We start from the raw sequence: 12,947 nt of genomic DNA, 5'->3' as shown, positions 1-12,947 counted from the left end.
CCTATGTAAATTTTCGAACAAGGGCAAATGATGGCGTAAACAACATTTTTTGTTCTGCAATTGGTAAAGCCTGTGTGTGACCATGTTGTGTTGCGGTGTTGAAAAGTTTTGCCTTCAATGGTTGTATCGCAAGCGATGCAATTACCACATCTGTGGTGACCTTCAATGGGTTTAAGACCCCATTGAGACAACAAGTCACTTTTGGGTTTGGCTATTCTAATGTCTGCACGAACTATTTGCTGGCCAATATTTTGATTTCTTTTAAAAGCGAATATTGGACGTGGAATCGGTGTATCTAGTTCTTCAAGCAAATGACAATGTTTTAGCACCAATTGACGTATTTTGTGGGTTTCAGCACAAAATGTAGTCACACAAACCAGGTTCTCTAGGTCACGCTTGATTTTGGTTTCAAGAAGGCACTCTCTGGGTGTATAGCGTGCTCTCTTGAAAGAGTGTTTTAATAGTTTTTTGGGGTACCCCCGTTGTGTTAATTCCTCACAAAAGTTCTGCCCATGTTGGTCAAATTGTGCCAGCTCCGAACAATTCCTCCTGATGCGCAGGAGTTGTCCATACGGCAAGTTAGCCCTCAAGTTTCTGGGATGCGAGCTATTGTAATGGAGTATGGTGTTCTTGTCTGAGGCTTTCTTGAATAAGGAGGACTTCAAAGAGCCTCCAGCATCTGTTATTTCCACATCCAAAAATGTCATTTTCACATTGCTGGAATCAACCGAGAATTTTATATCCTGGTGTCTCGTATTGAGCCACTGGTGAAAGTCACTCAACTCGGTGCTACTCTCCTGCCACAGGAGCCACACGTTGTCGATGTAACGATACCAGTGCACAATATGGGGTTTGAAAGGGTAGTTTTCCTCCACAAATCTTTTTTCATATTCGGCCATATATAATACGGCCATTTCAGGAGCATAAGGGCACCCCATCGCGGTGCCCTTGATTTGCAAAAAGAAGTCATCATTGAAACGGAAGTAGTTTCTTTTGAGGGTTATCTCGGCCAACTTCAAGATAAAGGAGGTGGGAACTCTATGAGGTCTTTCTCTTGAGTCAAGGTAGAGTTCTAACACCTCTAGTGCCTCGTCCTGCGGTATCTGGGTGTACAGTGACGTGACATCCATCGTAACCATGAGTTGTGATGTGTGATCGAACTGGGTCCCTTCTACCTTCACTAGAAAGTCGGTCGTGTTCCTTAAATAAGATCTAACTTTGGCCACGAAAGGTTTTAGGAAGAAATCCACATATTTTGACAGTGGCTCTAGACAAGAATCACAACCCGACACGATTGGTCGTCCCGGGGGATTCGACAGGTTTTTATGAATTTTCGGCAAGAAATATGCCACCGGTGTTCTGGGGCATTTCTTCACCAAGAATTCGCTTTCTTTAGGACCAAGAAACCCACTTTCTTTGCCTCTTTGTACTGTCTCCAAAATTAGTGACTGAATTTGTTGTAACGGGTCCTCCTGCAGTTTTCTATACCACTCTTTGTTGTTCACTTGCGAGAACCCTCTAGTTCTTCAAGCAAATGCCACATTGGAAAGGGCTTACCCCTTCCTTAAAGAAGACTATTACTCCCAAACCGAATCTAGAGGAGCACTTTCAAATTTTCAAGGAAGGTCCAGAAATAGATACAAAACTTTCTCTGAGACTTCGTCCTCGGAGTCCTCAGGGTCTGAAAGCAGAGGGAACAACAACAAGAGACAAACTCCTTTTTTAGAAAAAGGCCAACAACAAAAAGTAAGATTCAAACCAGCATGGGAAATGCGAACCAGGAGGAATTACTACAAAACGTAGAGGGTCCCTCCACCATAGTGAACATATCTACCAGGACATTGACAAAAGAGGAAGAAACGGTCCTCAATTTAGGACTTAAATTTGTCCCTTCTAGACAGACAGACTTTACAAAGATCAAATTGGAAGCAATAGAGTTTTGCTGCAAGATCAGACTCAAAGCTTTCTTTGCGAATCAGCCTCCAAGTATCAACATGGAAACAACGGGCCTTAGGAACAAATCCACCTTTGTACCGAATCAGAATATTCCGAAACAGGTTCATGCTTTTGAACAAGTTTTGTTGTCCTCAATTAACAAACTAGAGAACAATCAGAAATTCATCAAACATAATATCTCTAAAGGACAGCGTCTAGCTTTGAAAAACCTAAAGGAAGACCCCTCGATAATAATAAAACAGGCCGATAAGGGCGGTGCGGTGGTAATTTGGCCTAGAGAACAATATCTGACTAAAGGGTTCTTGCAAGTGAACAACAAAGAGTGGTATAGAAAACTGCAGGAGGACCCGTTACAACAAATTCAGTCACTAATTTTGGAGACAGTACAAAGAGGCAAAGAAAGTGGGTTTCTTGGTCCTAAAGAAAGCGAATTCTTGGTGAAGAAATGCCCCAGAACACAGTGGCATATTTCTTGCCGAAAATTCATAAAAACCTGTCGAATCCCCCGGGACGACCAATCGTGTCGGGTTGTGATTCTTGTCTAGAGCCACTGTCAAACTATGTGGATTTCTTCCTAAAACCTTTCGTGGCCAAAGTTAGATCTTATTTAAGGGACACGACCGACTTTCTAGTGAAGGTAGAAGGGACCCAGTTCGATCACACATCACAACTCATGGTTACGATGGATGTCACATCACTGTACACCCAGATACCGCAGGACGAGGCACTAGAGGTGTTAGAACTCTACCTTGACTCAAGAGAAAGACCTCATAGAGTTCCCACCTCCTTTATCTTGAAGTTGGCCGAGATAACCCTCAAAAGAAACTACTTCCGTTTCAATGATGACTTCTTTTTGCAAATCAAGGGCACCGCGATGGGGTGCCCTTATGCTCCTGAAATGGCCGTATTATATATGGCCGAATATGAAAAAAGATTTGTGGAGGAAAACAACCCTTTCAAACCCCATATTGTGCACTGGTATCGTTACATCGACGACGTGTGGCTCCTGTGGCAGGGGAGTAGCACCGAGTTGAGTGACTTTCACCAGTGGCTGAATACGAGACACCAGGATTTAAAATTCTCGGTTGATTCCAGCAATGTGAAAATGACATTTTTGGATGTGGAAATAACAGATGCTGGAGTCTCTTTGAAGTCCTACTTATTCAAGAAAGCCACAGACAAGAACACCATACTCCATTACAATAGCTCGCATCCCAGAAACTTGAGGGCTAACTTGACGTATGGACAACTCCTGCGCATCAAGAGGAATTGTTCGGAGCTGGCACAATTTGACCAACATGGGCAGAACTTTTGTGAGGAATTAACACAACGGGGGTACCCCAAAAAACTATTAAAACACTCTTTCAAGAGAGCACGCTATACACCCAGAGAGTGCCTTCTTGAAACCAAAATCAAGCGTGACCTAGAGAACCTGGTTTGTGTGACTACATTTTGTGCTGAAACCCACAAAATACGTCAATTGGTGCTAAAACATTGTCATTTGCTTGAAGAACTAGATACACCGATTCCACGTCCAATATTCGCTTTTAAAAGAAATCAAAATATTGGCCAGCAAATAGTTGGTGCAGACATTAGAATAGCCAAACCCAAAAGTGACTTGTTGTCTCAATGGGGTCTTAAACCCATTGAAGGTCACCACAGATGTGGTAATTGCATCGCTTGCGATACAACCATTGAAGGCAAAACTTTTCAACACCGCAACACAACATGGTCACACACAGGCTTTACCAATTGCAGAACAAAAAATGTTGTTTACGCCATCATTTGCCCTTGTTCGAAAATTTACATAGGCAAGACCAATCAACAGGTCAATACACGCATGACACAGCACAGGTCACGCATTAAGAACAAAGTTCTAACTGCGCCCTTAGCCCAACACTTCGTAGATAAACAACATGGTGAGAACGAGTTCACATGGACTGTACTATTCAACATAAATCAGCCTAAAACAGGTACTAACATTGAACAAATCCTATTGAAAAAGGAGGCGTACTTAATACTCAAGTTTAACAGTACTCAAACTGGGTTGAATTCACTCTCGGAAATTTCACGGCTGTGAAATTTTCCATTCACCAAATACTGAAAAACTACAATACCCACAATGCCGAGTGCATGGTTCACTATGATGTAGGAGCTCTAGCCGGCCACACGGCTGCCTGAGTGTTCGCATTTGCTGGTCAGATATCATAAGAGCGAGGTGAGTGTCAGTGAGGCTCCGAAAGCACTAGAGCAAGCGTAATAGTCTTTGGCTGATAACTAAGGAAACCTCTCCCTTTCATTTCAGCGTGATTCATATACACGCCGTTGTGAATACTGCGGAGGAATCTAAACTTGGCCCCCGCCATTGACTAATACTTCAAACAGAGATCAAAAAGGAGAAACGGCATGACGACCGGCGTTCTCCGCTCTACCTTCAAACAATAGGTATGTTTTCCAACACTCCCTCGCATAACCCTTTGTCCAAGGTGTCACAATAGATTCTAACACTGAGCACAATGTTTGTGTCTCATAGGTATCATCATAACTGCATTGACCATTGAAAGGATTTAGACAGAGCCTTACCGTCATATCTGACTAAGGTAAGAAACCCCGCGCCTTTCCAGTCTGGAGTCAGTCACACTGTGCTGCCCCGGATGGTTTAGTAAGCATATAAATTAATTTCTTGCAGAACCCATCTTCTGCCACATTGAACATCTGCAGCGCACAGCCCTGCATGAGCAATTGGACCACCGAGACCATACCGCCTTTTCGCGAAGGTAAAGAGTACGGTAACCCTTAGCGACCGTAGGGGGGCAACAAGCGTCCAAATTTTACTTTTTCTAAAACAAACTTCCTTTATTCACATAGATCAACTACAATGACAGAGCCCTGAGGAGAATCTGCGATTCTTTACAGATTCGAAATGCGTCGGCAAGCGGCAACTATAAACTATCTGTCCCTGAAGAGATTATGCAGTATCTCTGAATTGATTGCTAAACAAAAATTCAATTCTGGTTGCCATTTCTTTCATTCTGTGGTTTTGTGTAGTGGTTTATACTCTTGTAAAGAATAATCAGCATTGTGAAATAATCGCTAATTTTTTGCTTTTTGATAAAGAAGTTTGTGTATATTTGTTAGTTGAACTGTATTTACGTTTTTTTGTATAGTAGTTGTAAATAGGTGTCATTGTGTCTTGTACATTGTTGTAAAGTGTTCTTCTCGCCTTCAAAATAGTTCAATTTTGAAAATAAGTTCAAAAAGGGCTAAATAAATTTACCCTTACAAACAAATGATTCATTTTTTGTTTGTGGTCTCAAAATGTTTAGAGACTAAATAATTGAGAGGGCTAGCAACTTCTTTTTTCTTGTGATATAATCGGTCCAGCTGCCCCCTCGTCCCGGGACCAGACTCCGTTGTTTCATACACCTTTGTGATTGAGGCACACGAGGTGTTCAGATCAGAAGTATTCTAATATTAGGTTCAGTTCCCACCTGCAGATCCACAGAATAAATTGTTTTACACATACATTGTAGTTGAACCACCCGATTAATACATTCCATACGAAGACATTGAAGTCCTGTTAACTTACCAGCAGCACAGAAATTGGTTTAAAGGCACCCTCCAATACACATCTGTCGTGAGCCTCAGTCCGCTCAGCATAGATAGAGCTGGCGTCGCTGCCTACACTACAGTTTAGATACTTATGCTGCACCTTCGTGTATAAATACCTTGCAGGGCTTCGTGGCTGGGGTTTAAGTGGGCCGGGTCCTGACGGTGCACAGCGCTGGAAGTTCTAAAGAGCAGGTGCTGAGACAAGACTCTATCGGGATCTCCATTTTTGCCCTCGCTCTTGGGGTGTTTTTTTTTTTAACTCTGCAGCAGTGCCACCCTTTACTGCCTTTGAGGTAACTTCGAAGAGACTCGTTATAGTACATTCAGTTTCACCGTCTCATCATTTCAAAACGGAAGCATTTACAATATTATATACAACAAAGCCATACAGTTCTTGGTTGTGTATCTTATGCAACTAACCTCCATTGACAAGTCCAATAGCCCTGGCTTGTTATAGGTGTAATGTTACATGGTGTATTATATATCTGTACTCAATCACAGAAGCAGCAAAATCCCTATGCTGAGCATAGATTTTTAGCTTAAACGTTTTTAAGCCACGCCCTTAACTGCATGGCCATGACTCTTCGAGAGATCCTTCAGTTTTTTCATCCCACTTAAAGCCCTGCTTAGTGGGATGAAATAACTGGGGAGTCTTTCAAAGGGGCGTGGCCAAAGTAATTAAGGGCGTGGCTAAAACTCAGGTAAGCTAAAAATCTGCTCTGGGCATGGTGGACACCTGACTGGCATTTTGCTGCTGCTGTGGTGGCCTCCAGACCAGATATATAATACAACAAGTAAACATTACACATACAACAAGCTAGGGCTATTGGCTTTGTCAATGGTTTAGTTGCATAAGGTAAGTAAGCAACAACAATGGCTTATTTATATATATTAAAAATGTTTCCGTTCTGAAATGATCAGACTTTAAAATAACCATAATGAGTCTCTTTGAAGCTACAACAAAGGCAGTGAAAGATAGTAATACTACAGAGTTAAGATTTTTTTCACCCTCATAGAGAGCCCTCCACCGATCACGACTCTGCCTCAATCTCCCTCTCACCTCTGGCTCATTCTACCTCACACTTCTGCCCCATCACAGCTCAGCTGTCCACCTCCCTCAGGAACAATCACAGCCACGTTATTTCCCCCTCACCTCTGCCTCATAAGTCCCCCATCTCCCCTGCCTCCTGGCCCATAGAAATGAATGGGAAATCATTCTCAATTTGCGATTCGAAATTTGAGAATCGCAAATTGAGAATAATTTCAAGGGTGTCATAAGGACACCCTGATGCACCCCTGAAATTAACATGTGTGCGCATGAAATTAACATGTGTGCCCTGAGGGCATATATGTGCGTCACATGGCACCTTGGCAAATGCCAAAAAGTGCATTTGGGAAAGAAATCGCAAATTACCACCAACTTGAAGTTGGTGGTAATTTGCGATTTCTCAATGAGAAATCGCACAACTTGGGTGCTTCATACATAGCATTTAAGGAATCGCAATTTGCGATTCCTTAAATGCTTACACAAAGTTAAGGAATCTCAAAATTTGCGATTTCTTACATTTGCGATGCGATTATCCTCAGACATACAGTTTTCCGAATTTTGAGTCGCAAAAACTGCTTTTTTGCGATTCTCAGCATTTGCGAATCAAATTCGGTTGATACATATGCTCCAATGTCATTTGGTGTTCTGCCCTGTGAGGGATGACACTTTTATTGATCACCTGTCCACATTCACCTTAAAATGAGTGTGCATCAGTAACAACCCTTATTTGGACTTGGCATCAGTTAATTGGTCCAAGGCTGTAGTTGAGTTGAATGTATGCCTTGCTGTATAAGGGTTCATGATTAGATTCATAATTCAATTAAATGACTCAAACTGTCAGGCACAAGTTAGGCAAACTAATGAGGTCTTACCAGTTGTTGAATTCAGTGCCGTTGACCCAGATCCACGGCTGGTCAGGACCCCTCCTCTCTAAGCCAATCCAGTGATCACGGTTCCCTTTGTAACGCAACATGAAATCCTTGAAATAAGAAGGGAAAAAAGACATCCTGAAACATGCTCCTTGGGTTTGAGTAAAACATTTCAATGGGATCAGTGCAGTGATCTGCAAAAAACGTTCCAAAATGAATTAGTAAAACCCCTACCTTACCTGTTGGTCCTCCTTGTCACAGTCGTTACAGTGTGAGCAATAACCAAGTTAGGCTGAATATTGTGTTACCATACCTACAGGGGGACAGGATGTCCAATGGTAGAGATTCAGACTTTGGAACTGAGGAACTAGGTTTGAGCTTCAGTGCCAGCTCAACATCAAAGCGCTCAAATACCATTGGGTCAAGATTGCACTATATAAAACTGCAAAAAGTGACGATCCCTTTGGATGGACAGGAACTTTAGGGCCTGATGGCAGACATGGCATTCAGGAATTAGAGGGCAAGTACTGGTAAGGGACCTAAGGGCGAATCCTCAGCATGGAAACTGCGAGGCCCATCCAAAACCAAAAAAAAAACAACTTGCAGAAAATCTAAGACTTTAGCTGTGTGGAGAGAAAATGGCCAGAAGATTGTTATTCTAGTACCATTTAAAAAATTCTAATGCGTCTTCTGGATAAATGAGGCAATTTCTGGTAAACAATCCGCTAAGTGCTAGGCCCCCAGGCGAAGACCCGAGGTCTTAGAGCGAGTGCTGGAGCTTTGAGACGAAAGATGATTCTGAGAGATTCCACAGAAGAGTGGTGGGTTGTTGGATTGGATCAGGTGCTAATGCCTACAAAGGGGTCCTAGAAGGATGTAGGCCTTTTCTTCATGATCTTTCCCTAGGACTCAGGGATCAAAGGGAAGAGTGGAAGTGCATGATGAAGGGTTTGAGCCACTGGAATGGCAGTGCATTGATCCCTCAAGCTGTCTGTGATGGGCTATAGAACATATGAAGGACAGCATTCAATGCAGAGGCAAAGAAAATATCTATTCTGCATCTCCATGAAGAGAGAGGGACAAGGCATCATTGACATCCAGATAATCTCCTGGCCCAGTCTCGCTTCACAGAAGATAGATTGAATTCAATGATATAGATTCTGTTCTGTCAGGAAACAAATATTACTAAATGAGTGAATCGTCGGTTGATGTACACACAAGTGACCTAGTTATCACACCAGACACAAACTACCTGGTCCTTCGGATTAGGCTTTAAATAAAACAGGACTAGGTGAATTGCATGATGAATCAATGGGTGCACTGGAACATGCAACCTTATGTCATTTCGAACCTAAGAAATTAAACAGTCACCTGGGTGAAGAAAGCAAATTGTTATTTGCAAGATAACCATTCTGAAAGTTGTATGTGGAATGTAGGAGTCCGATTCACAGAATGAATTTAAGACTCAATCCTAAACTTACTACTATTTTGGTATTCACAGAATGCACTTACTACTTTTGGCATTCACAGAATGAATTTACTAATTTTGGTATTCACCGAAGTTAGGATTTTGTCTTAAGTCTGTCTTAGAATACCAAAAGTAGTAAGTTCATTCTGTGAATGCCAAAAGTAGTAAGTGCATTCTGTGAATACCATAGCCTCTTTCTCTAAAGTCAGGATGTATAGAAGTTGACGATCCTCTGGGGACTTCTTCACCATTTCTTCTGAATGCTATCGGAAGAATTCGGCTCCAGAGAAAGAATGTGCATTAGGAAATATATCTGCAAGCTGTCTACCTTTCAAGGGCGCATCTAGATGTGTCTTCCAGCTGCAATACATGAAGCTGAAGCAGCGGCTGCTGCTCCCAAAGAGTCAAAAAAATTTGCCAGAAAGGAATCTGACTTGCTGTTCTGTTTGTAACAAGAGAAGAGTTGATCTACACTCTGTTGTAGGGGTTGGTAGTATCTGAAAGTCTGCGAGGAGAGTCTGACCACATAGGATGCATGAGTGTTAAAACTTTTTTTAAATTAGAAGATGCAAAAGGACTTCTGAGTGCAACCTCAACCTTAATATCAATAGGATCTGATGGGTGTGCATCATTGAGAATGATTGATCCTCGAGAAGCTAGTCTCACATTAAGAGTATCAATCTCTACAATAAGTGGAAAGTCATCCATGAAAGGTTGTAAGTTGTATCTCTTAGACAGGAATCGTGAGAAATTTGACTTTTCTTCTTTCTATTCTATGTCAAATTTTTCTTATCATGAAATGCAAAGGAGATTGTTCAGGTTCTTTCCTCTGATATTGTAGAAAAACATCTTTGTCACATCCAGAATCACTTGTAGGGGAGCCAAGATTTTCTCAAATTTGTTGTATGACCGCTTGCAAATCAATCCCCTGAACAGTTCGAGCTCTGACCTCCTGTTCTTCATTTTGGATGTTAAGGTCTGCATGAGGTACCTGCTTAGGTTGATTGAGAGGACCGCTTTGCCCAGGCTGTAAGGTGGAGGTAATTGCTTTATCTGTTACATTGCTTACTGCAAGGCTAGATCAGGTAAAACCATTGTTGCACTGGGAGTCATTTTGTTAGGTTCACGAACAGGAGAAGCAGACTCAGCCACACTAGAATGCTGTCGCTTGAAATCTAGGGGCATATTACCAAGCAATAGCGATAATTATCGCTATTGCTTGGTTAGAGACAAAAATTTACCGCTGCGCTGCAGCGATTTTTACCGCAAATAAACCTTGGTATTACCAAGGTTTATCGCAAATGCGATAAAAATCGCCGCAATGCATGAATATCGCTGAAAAGTCCGCGATATTCATGCATTAGCGAGCTAATGCTCTTACCCATGTTATCCACCTCCCATTGGATAACATGGCTAAGAACTGCTCAGGGCAGGTGTTAGCTTTTGGAGATATTCGCGCTTAGCAAGAATATCTCCAAAAGTTGGTAATAGGAGATAGCGATGTTAGCGACTGTTTTCAGTCGCTAACATGTTGGCACGCCCACTTTGCATATCATTAGTGATAAATATCACTGACATGCAAAGTGGGGCCCAAGATGGTCGCTATCTCCTACTAGCTGTCGCTAACTGGCGTTAGCGACAGCTAGGTAATAGGGAGATAATTTTATCTCCGCTTTCTTGGCTTTTAAAGCCAAAAAAGCGGAGATAAACCCCCTTGATAATATGCCCCCTAATTTCTTAGGCTCCAATGTGCAGAGAGAACAGTTTGCACCAAAAGCCTAGTTACGAATGACAGCCCAAGAGTGCAGAAGTCAGTCTTTATAGAAGTGAAATCTTGGTACTGAAGAAACATATGTGTATGTTGGGGAGACCTAAGTTGGAAAAAAACATTTCAATGGAAACATATACAGAAAGTTCAATGTTAGCAAAAGTTAGGTGGAACTCGCTATTAATGGCTGCCTTACCCATATGTTTGCTGTGAATGGTTGAATAATTTCTGCTGTAAATCAGGACACTGTTCACACTTTGTCTGCCTTTGGTACGTATGCTGGGCTATTTATTAGGTCAGACGAAAACCAGGCCTTTTTCCCTCAATTAAATCTGTTATGTGTTTATCTAGGTTCCTGATCGATACTGTGACCTTATGCCCCTATTCGGCTATAAATCCATTTATTCCCTATATTGGCATAACCGTTCAAGTGCGATTTTCTGTAAAGTCATCTCTGGCCTCACACGAACAGAGCCACATTCCAGCATGACTCTCTGCTACTTCCTTTGCGACCAATTAGTGCAATGACAGAGCAGCAGTCACTATCTGATATTCCTAGATAACACTCCGAGTTCTTCAACAAGATAAAAACTTAGCAAACCTGGAAATCCCCGCTTGCTATGTTTTGATTAGTATTAGAACTCTAATGAGCAACTGATAACTGTCACTTCCTAGTGACATCTTTAATTGACGTCTTATGTCCAGCAAACTTGCGTCAAACCCGGCACCTGTCAGGTATAAATATTACCAACGTTGCCTTAAGCAATGAGAGAAATACGAGCTGTGAGTTCGTTGCCTGTTGCTGATGCCAGCTGCCTGCATGACCCCGTGTTGGTAACAACTAGCACTCTGTCGCTGCAGCTTGCTATCCTGTGGTGGTGAAGCTACTGATTACCATTATCGCCGCTACAGCGCGAACTGTGGTTCAGTACGCTTGAGGAGCCGTGCAGCCGTCCTCTGCGAAGACATCCAGCCCAGCTGCCCGCGGACGCTATCACCCCTCCTTCCTCGACGCGCTGAGAGAAGCCGCTGCCTTTCTCGTGCAGAGAAATCCAGTCCCGGCGCTTCCAGTTTACCCTCGCAGGTGACTGGGATATCGAGAGAGAGACCCTGAAGGAGATACCAATCCTCCATCATTCTATTCAGAGGTATGGTGTTGACTAAACCCTTAGACGAGAATTCTTGAAACAAACCTTGGCAAAACCAACTTAACTTAAGCTACTTACTTACTCCCCCTTCTCACGTGTTAGGCTTAGGTCAGGCACACTGGGGTAGGCTTAGTTAGAAGCACCAGTTGAGTATGTTAGCCTAATGTATATATGACTGTATATATGTTTTAGTACTTTTAAACCATTGTATGGCTAAGAAACCATATCAATGCTTTTACAGTTCTATTTCGCAATACTTATCTTACTGTACGTACTTTTTATAATAACAGTTATTGCAATTGTGGCAATACATTTCTCTTGTATGAGAAGAAAGACTGTTCAATAAATGTTAACCCTTTATTGATAAACGCCCGTCTCTCTATTCTCTACATACTGTGAAAGTAAACTGCACTAGACTGACTGAGTGAAATCTGTGTCTATTGTTTCACACGACCCTAGAGATCGACTCTTGATCTGAGGAGCAAAGTTGTCATGTTGCACGGTTGTTGGAAAACTGAATCCCTTCTTGTCTGTGCCAGGGAAGCTGATCACTTCCTATGCAGAGAAGAAAGTTTCCAGTGACCTCTGAGCTAGTTGGTAACACAACCCAATTAAGTTTAGCATAGTCAGTGGAGGCCTGGAATATCCGCAGTTCCACGTCGATACTACTGTTTATGTTATTCCAATGCGCAGGGCCTAGTGGGAAACTAGGAACTACACTACATGGCGCCCAACGTTTTGGTAAGGCGATAAACTAACGCAAGACTTGTAGAGTAACTCAGTCGTGCATATTTCACACCCCTTTCGCCCGTAAAAACTCCAATAGACGTCTGGAGTGGGTGAAAGGTTAAAATCCGCCCGACCTTAGTAGGAAGAGATTCCTATGTAAAGCTCCGGTTTATTCAACGTTGAAGGATACAGTGTTCCAAAATATTGTGCACCTAATCTTTGTCTCCTTGGAGACCTACTCTGCAAAAACTGCATTTTTAAAATGTCAGACAATGAGGAAGCAGTCAGACTGGCTTCCATACTAATAGAGGAAGACACGAGTCTCCTACAGGCAGACCCGGATGCTATT

General features: G+C 42.3%; 1 protein-coding gene across 1 annotated transcript in view; it reads right to left on the bottom strand.

Moving 5' to 3' along the window:
• Positions 1-12,947, bottom strand: part of LOC147700923 (C-type lectin domain family 2 member E-like) — an 88,774-nt gene that overhangs the window by 32,426 nt on the left and 43,401 nt on the right. Inside the window, exon 3 of the mRNA XM_086929270.1 lies at positions 7,489-7,595. Within this exon, the coding sequence (XP_086785396.1) occupies positions 7,489-7,595 (107 nt within the window). The remainder of the gene's footprint in view (positions 1-7,488; positions 7,596-12,947) is intronic.

Source organism: Lissotriton vulgaris, chromosome 7 (assembly GCF_964263255.1).
Source record: "Lissotriton vulgaris chromosome 7, aLisVul1.2, whole genome shotgun sequence".
NCBI classification, from domain to species: Eukaryota; Metazoa; Chordata; class Amphibia; order Caudata; family Salamandridae; genus Lissotriton; species Lissotriton vulgaris.
The sequence above is the reverse complement of the archived record's forward strand: the minus strand, read 5'-3'. Positions and strand labels throughout refer to the sequence as shown.